We start from the raw sequence: 6,765 nt of genomic DNA on the forward strand, positions 1-6,765 counted from the left end.
GGAGACAAGGGTTTGGGGCTGATCCTGGCTCTTGGCTCCCTCTGGGGTTTTGGGAACCTCTCTGCCTCAGTTTCCCCATCCACAAGGTGGGGATGATACTACTTTTACCTCACCAGGCTGTTGTGAGGAGTGAGCAGTGTGTAAAGTGTGCTCTAAATGTGACATGTTCTTACTATTTTGTGTCAGGATTATTCTGCAGGTGCCCCATCTCCTTGGGACGGTGAGTGCACCCTTGTGCTGAGGGGAGGTCAGTGCATGGTATGAGGCCTGAGACAGCAGCTCTGGGAGCTGGGGAGGGGGCCGAAGCAGAGCCCCTCCTGCCATGGGGTGAATTCAGCCCGGTTTGCTTCTGCCTTTCTGTCTCACCCTCCTGCAAGGGGCTGTAAGGCCATCGTCTCCTTAGCAACATTTCCTGACTTGGTGTTGTGATTCTTACTATTGTAAAGGGTTGAAATAAAGCTTCTAGATGTTCCCTCTCAGCTCGGGCGTGAGTTTGTGGGGTGGTTGGGAAGACTGGGCAGGGGGTGGTGGCACGGTCAGGGGCTGCCTGCTGTTACTGGTGGCAGAGGAAGCAAGAGAAGGGTGTTGGCAGTGATGCTTTCAGCCACTGGGAGATTCCCTGACTCGCTTTGCTCCTCCAGCTGGGGCTCACAGGTGCAGCCAGTTCACATCAGCACAACCTGGGGGTTTCTTCCTTCTCCCCATCCCACCTGGTTCCTCTTTGAGGAGTGGCCAAGCCCAGCTCCAGGACAAGCACAAGGGCATGGGCACAGCTGTGACTGAAGGAGGAGAGGGTCCAGGGGGCCACTGTCCCCTTCCAGCCAGAACCTCCATGCCCAGTTTTAAATAAAGGCGTTCTAGCCAGGCTAAGGCTTAGTGCACAGGAGGGATGCAAACAGCCCTGTCCTGAACAGAGTTTTGACCCAAGGCCATCAGCCACACAGGAGGCTTCACTGTCCCTGCACCCAGGCCCTCTCCAGCTCTGCGCTGGAGCCCCTGCAGCTCTGCCAGCCACAGCTGCTGTGGGTCCCTGGGCACCAGCAGCACCAGGACAGTCTAAGGAGCAGCTCAGGACCCCCCCCAGGAATCTCCTGAGGGCTGTCCCTGCCCATAGGTGCTCACGCACCCCTGGCAGCACCTCGACCTCTCCCTGCCCTCCAGCAGCAGAGCCAAAAACTCAACAGGAAAAAAGAATGAAGAGGACAGAGGCAGTTACTACTCTATCCCTTTTTATTGTCTTTAATCTATGTTGTAAAAAGATCCAGTATCACATAACAGCCACTGAAGTATCCCAATATCACACTAGTTCTGAACCATTTAGACAATAGCTTAGTCTTCTTTTTTTTTTTGGTCTTTTTTTTTTTTTTAAACCTGCTGGAAGGGAAAACCATAGTGCCCATTATACAGGCCAAAAGAAACAAACACTGGTCAAATAATAGTGACAACCTCAAGCAAGTGAAATGAAGATGAGAAGTTCTGCATGAACTCAGGCTGCAGGACCCCTGGTGCTCTTCACCCCAGAGCCACGGGGTCCTGCACCAGCACCATCGCTCCAAGGGCTGAGGCCGCAGCTCTGCTAAAGCCCATGACAAGTAAATTAAATCCTAGTAGAGAACAACTGGGAGAACCCAATGTAGCCCCCAAAGGGAGGCAGCTCCCAGGCTGAGCATGGGATGGAAGCTGCTGGGCTGGAGGCCCTTCGCCACCATTCCCATGTGTAGAAACAGCCTCGCACCCACACTCTGCTGAGGGATTCCTGCCACTTCCCTTTCCCAGCAGAGTGCTGCCCATGGTGGCCTTTGATTTCCGATACAAAGAGCATAAGAAATGGTGAATAAAAACAAATGACCCCAGACCCTTTTGCTCAGCTGCCAGGGAGAGCTGCAGCCATCCCCTGCCCCGCTTCCCCCTCACTACAGCACATCACTGGCCCCATGAGTGTGAAGTACACATTCCTCTGCCACACACATTACCAACAAGCACGAAGCCTCACAACAGCCCTGTGAGGTAGGTCACTGTCTTCAGCTGACAGGGAATCCAAGGCAAAGCTGGGATTAAACTCCACCTTTCTTATTTAATGCTGTGCCTGTCACAATCCTCCTCCTGTAGAAATATGGTCCCTGTTCATAGAAAACAAAAGGTTTTGTGCCTTTGCTCCTGGCTTCCTGCAGGAGAAAGCGCTCACAGGCATCTAGCATCGCGTCCTGTGTCGCACAAGTTACAGGGATCCGGCCTCCTGGACATAGGGAGAACAAGAAAATAAAATAAAGAACATAAGAACAACGCAAGAGGACAGAAAGTACAGGCAGGTCAGGAATGACAGGTCACATCTCACACTCGTAATGCCACGACTGCTGTGGGGTGTCAGGGCCCTGCTGCGAGGCTCTGAGGTACCATGTGGAATGTCACATCCGTCCGGTGCCATCAGGGCTTCCTCCCCTCCGTTGTCCACTGGGGACAGTGAAGACAATGGCGATCTCCACGCTGCACCATAGCTGCTGGGTCCACACTCAGCCTGGCTCTGGCGCCCGTCACAGGCACAGCTGCCAGCCGAGACACTGTCTCCTGAGGCGGGAGAGCCACTGCGGCCTGGCCCCGTGGGGATGGGGCAGAGGTCGGCCACAGCTGCTGTGTCCTCGCTTCCCGGGTCAGGGACTGACGCGGTGCAGAGCAGAGGAGGTGGGTGTCCATGAAGCTCGCGTCAGGGGCCGTTGGTACTCCCAGTCCATTCCCGGCAGTACAGCGCTGGCTCTTCCTATGCGTTGACCATGCACGGAGCCGACAGCAGGAGATTCAGACAACATTAATCTTCTAGGATGGAGAGAGATGACTTCACAAGGGATAAATAGAACTTTATTTAAATAAACATTTGTGAACATCTTTATACAAATTACAAGTCCCCACACAATCCTCCAGCTCTGCCTAAGCACCAAAGCTGCCAGGAGGGCCTTTGAGCAGATCCACCAGGATGTCGAGCAGCTGGCTGTGCTGGTGGTGCAGGTCCCCAGGGATGGCTGCCATCTCATAGCACAGACACGTCTCCACCATCTTGGAGAGCGACACACGGAAATCACGCAGGAGGCGTATGGTGTAGGAGTCTCCCTCCAGCACCAGGAGATCACTGTCTGTCAGGGAGACTGTTGCTCGCCAGCCATCATCTTAGTGGGAAGAAGAGAGCAGGTGAGAAGCATGAATGGTGTGGACCTGTTCAGCTTGTGCTGGATGCTTGGCCCTCTCCATCACCACAGCTGGAGCAGCACAGGTCCTCCCCCCATTCACTTTATCCCAGAGTCCGGGGACTTAACTGGGCCAACCTGTTCCCACAAAAGCCAAGCTGCCCGCTAAGCCCTCAGACTGGGATACTCCCGCTGCTTCCCTTTGGAGGCAACCGACTGCACAGCCCATCTGAGCTTGAGGGCCACAGACCCACTGCAGCATTGCCAAAACCCCACAGGCTAATGCTACACATCCATGGGGAGAAGGGCTTACTCCTCCCTGCACACCAGCTATGGCTGCAGGCCAGCTCCACTCCTCATTCCCCAAGGATGAGCCTTCGGGCACCAGCCTGCTTACTCAGCCTGCCTATGGTTCAGTTTCCTTGTCTCCCTGGGGAAGCTACAGCTGAGAACAGCTTACAAATAGTCACCTTTGTGGCCCCACTAAGCAACACCCCATACAAAGCAAGAAGTTTAGAATGCAGGAAAAGATGGTTGGCCAAGGGAAGTAGCTGAGATGAGGGGTGGCCACCTTGCATCCCCTCAGGCTGTGGCACAGCTGTAGGAGTGGGGTGTTTGGGGGGTCAGGCATAGCATGAGGACCCTGTAGTGGTGCAAGAGGATGTGCAGATAGACGCGTCAGCCCCATGGCTGCTGCAGCACTCACCTCGGACGTGGATATCTGTGTCGGTCATGAGCAGCACGGCCAGCGGGTGGACCTGGGAGGAGTCCCGCACAAACACCCCACCGTTGGACTTCACCGCCATGAAGTATGTTAGCCAGCGGCTGTACAGCTTGGACGCCTCCCTGCACAGGGGAACAGCTTTGTCAGGTGCGGGACTCTGGTTCTGGCCCATATTGGTGGGCTGGGGTGTCCCCCTCTCCATGGTCACAGGCACACCCCAATCACCCACCTGTTGATTGTTGACTTGTGGAGCAGAACAGTGCCAGCCTTTGTCCTATATGCGTAGCTGTTGGGTTTGAACTTCCCCTGTCGGGTCACTTTGCCTTGTCTCACCTGAAACGAGAAAAGCATCTCCACTACCTGCAGAACCAGCAGGCACTGCCCACCAGCAGCCAGCCTGGCTTCCCACACAACTGTGTCTCCAGCATGCATGTAGGGGCAAGTATGTTCCTCTACTTCCAGAAGCTTTGCTGTATTACCAGATATATGGGGATGACGTGGCAGTGACTGAACACCAGGAAAGGGGCAGCAAACAGGAGGAGGAAGATGCCACCTCAACAGCTCCCAGGACAAGCTACAGGAGCCCAAGCCTGTGCAAACTGGGGTGGCCGCTCCTCACGAGGAGTGGTCCAGGGACAGCACTGGAGCAGCAGCAGAAGCACAAGCAGGCAGTATGCCTAGGACACATATTCCCAAGAGAGAGCAAGCATCTCTGGTATCCTCATGCTTCCCCATGCTACCGGCAGTGACCAGCAAGCCCAGGAGAGCGACGGCAGAGTGGGGAGAGGCAGTACCTGGATGAGGTTAGGGTAGAGCCCAGCCATAAGGACTCCCTTGACAAGTTCTTCCTCTTCACTGTACTGGTTACATACAGAGGATGGCATGGTACAGTCAGATGGGGACGACACCAAGAAGGCTTCATAGAGGTTCTCAGAGAACTGCTTGACAAGGCCTACAGGGAGGAGACAGCACCAAGGAATGAGATTCACCCTCTCCTTCACCCCGCTGAATGAAATAACCTCAGCAGGGCAGCAGCAGCTCTGGTCTCAAAAGCTCAGCCTCAGACAGGAGACATGTCCTGCCTGTGGCCTCCCCGGCACACAGGGTCACGTCTGCACTCCCCAGTGCCAAAGCCAGAACCTGCACCCAAGTCCAGCAGCCTCCCACCCTGTCTACCCATTTCTGCACCATGTTCTTCACCAGTGCTTCAGCCTTTCCAGAGGACAGAGAGGAGAAGCATGCCTCTCAGACTCACCATTGATGAAGCGAAGGCTGGGGCCATACAGGTAGTAGTCCTGCAGGTAGTTATCCCTGGCACGACTGTCTCTACGCCTCAGCACCTCCTCCCAGCCTGCCACGGCCCTGACAAATGCGAGGTGATCACTCCCACTCTCCCGGCTCAGAACAGCCTTGGCCTGCAAGACAGAAACATGCGTCAGCCAAGCGGCAGGCCCTTCCCTGCCCACTTCCCACCTTCCTCTAGGAGGAACTCCTCACCTTGTCCACCTCTGCACGGTTTTGCAGGCTGCTGCTGAAGGGGTCTCGGGTGAGGCAGGAAACGATGACGAGCAGCGGGTGGAGGCAACGGTAGATGGATGCCAAGACAATGGCCTTTGCTAGCCGAGGATCTGTGGAGATCTGGGCAAGGCGCTTACCCAGGGTGGTGAGGGCTTCTCGCTGGTCCAGGACTCCTGCAACAGAGCCACTCATGAGGGCTTATCCCTCAGCTCCAAGTGGGGACAAAGTGGTTGTCAGTGGCACGAGCGACCCAGTAGAACCCACCTAGCAGGCTTGGAAGATCTGGCATAACCTCCAGAAGAGGGACATGGCATAGGTGCCAGAAATAAGCACCCAGAACCTCCCAGGTCTAACTGACCTGAGGCCAAATGACAATCAACAAAACCAAAGCTATGAACTTCAGACCACAAGTTTCCTTCTTTCTGTCATTTCCCCTTTTTTTTTTAAACCTTGGGAAGTTCTCACCACTTCTTGGGCAGAGCAGCGTGGGAAATACAACAGCACTACAATGTGTGTGGTTTGAGAAGTCCCTATCAGCTGCCAGCCCTATCTAGGGACAATCCTGCCCAGTCTGTCCCACAGGATCCTGTGCCAGCTCCCACTTCCCATGTTTAGACAGCAAACATGTTTCCATCACACCCACATGAGGACATAGCCTTAGCTCACCGATCTCCTGCAGCAAGATCACTGCTTCATCCACAGCTTTGATGTCAGGGCTGTCCAGAGCCTTTGAGAGAAATTCAACTGCCTACAACACAGCAGGGGGAAGGGAAAAGAAAAAAAAAAGGCATGTTTCCTGTACAGGAGCATGGGAGAGCCCTCAGGAGCCCAGTGGCCTGCCCCAGGGCCCCAGACTGCAACGGTTCCCTCTTTGTTTGCCTACAGGGATATGAGCTCAGCCCTCGTTTCTTGCAGTCTTTTAGACATACTCTGCAATCTAAGTAACCTATCCATTTCCTGGTTGTAACTTCCCTAGACACCACTGACAGCATTTAAGAAAGCAAGAACTAAAGTCAGCAGCATCGTGGGCTTTTCCTACTCATGTCTGTGGTCAAATCATGTCTCGAACTGGCACCAGGCAGACTGCTGGTCCAGTCAGCTGCAGTCCTGCAGGGAGGTGCTGTGCTTACCGTTTTCTCTGGCATGTGGATCTTGGCCTGCACCACCAGGTTCTCCAGTGGGGTGCGTAGGATCTCTGGAACCTGGTAAGTTGGCATCTTGTCCAGGCGGCTGCGTGGGAAGAGGTGATAGGCAAATCCTGACTGACAGCGACCAGCACGCCCTCGCCTCTGCACCACATTTGACTTGGACACCCACACCGTTTCCAGGCAGGACACCTAGGGAAAG

At 54.7% G+C, this 6,765-nt stretch overlaps 1 protein-coding gene across 1 annotated transcript in view; it reads right to left on the minus strand.

Moving 5' to 3' along the window:
- Positions 1 to 2,679: 2,679 nt before the first annotated feature.
- Positions 2,680 to 6,765, minus strand: part of DHX30 (DEAH (Asp-Glu-Ala-His) box helicase 30) — a 19,209-nt gene continuing 15,123 nt past the window's right edge. Inside the window, exons 11-18 of the mRNA XM_010015353.1 lie at positions 6,549 to 6,755; positions 6,085 to 6,166; positions 5,398 to 5,591; positions 5,156 to 5,315; positions 4,695 to 4,852; positions 4,130 to 4,233; positions 3,883 to 4,022; positions 2,680 to 3,158 (exon numbers count right to left, since the gene is read on the minus strand). Coding sequence (XP_010013655.1) covers positions 2,923 to 3,158; positions 3,883 to 4,022; positions 4,130 to 4,233; positions 4,695 to 4,852; positions 5,156 to 5,315; positions 5,398 to 5,591; positions 6,085 to 6,166; positions 6,549 to 6,755 — 1,281 coding nt within the window. The 3' untranslated portion in view covers positions 2,680 to 2,922. The remainder of the gene's footprint in view (positions 3,159 to 3,882; positions 4,023 to 4,129; positions 4,234 to 4,694; positions 4,853 to 5,155; positions 5,316 to 5,397; positions 5,592 to 6,084; positions 6,167 to 6,548; positions 6,756 to 6,765) is intronic.

The sequence above is a fragment of the Nestor notabilis genome, unplaced genomic scaffold (assembly GCF_000696875.1).
Source record: "Nestor notabilis isolate BGI_N333 unplaced genomic scaffold, ASM69687v1 scaffold8820, whole genome shotgun sequence".
In the NCBI taxonomy this organism is placed as follows: domain Eukaryota; kingdom Metazoa; phylum Chordata; class Aves; order Psittaciformes; family Psittacidae; genus Nestor; species Nestor notabilis.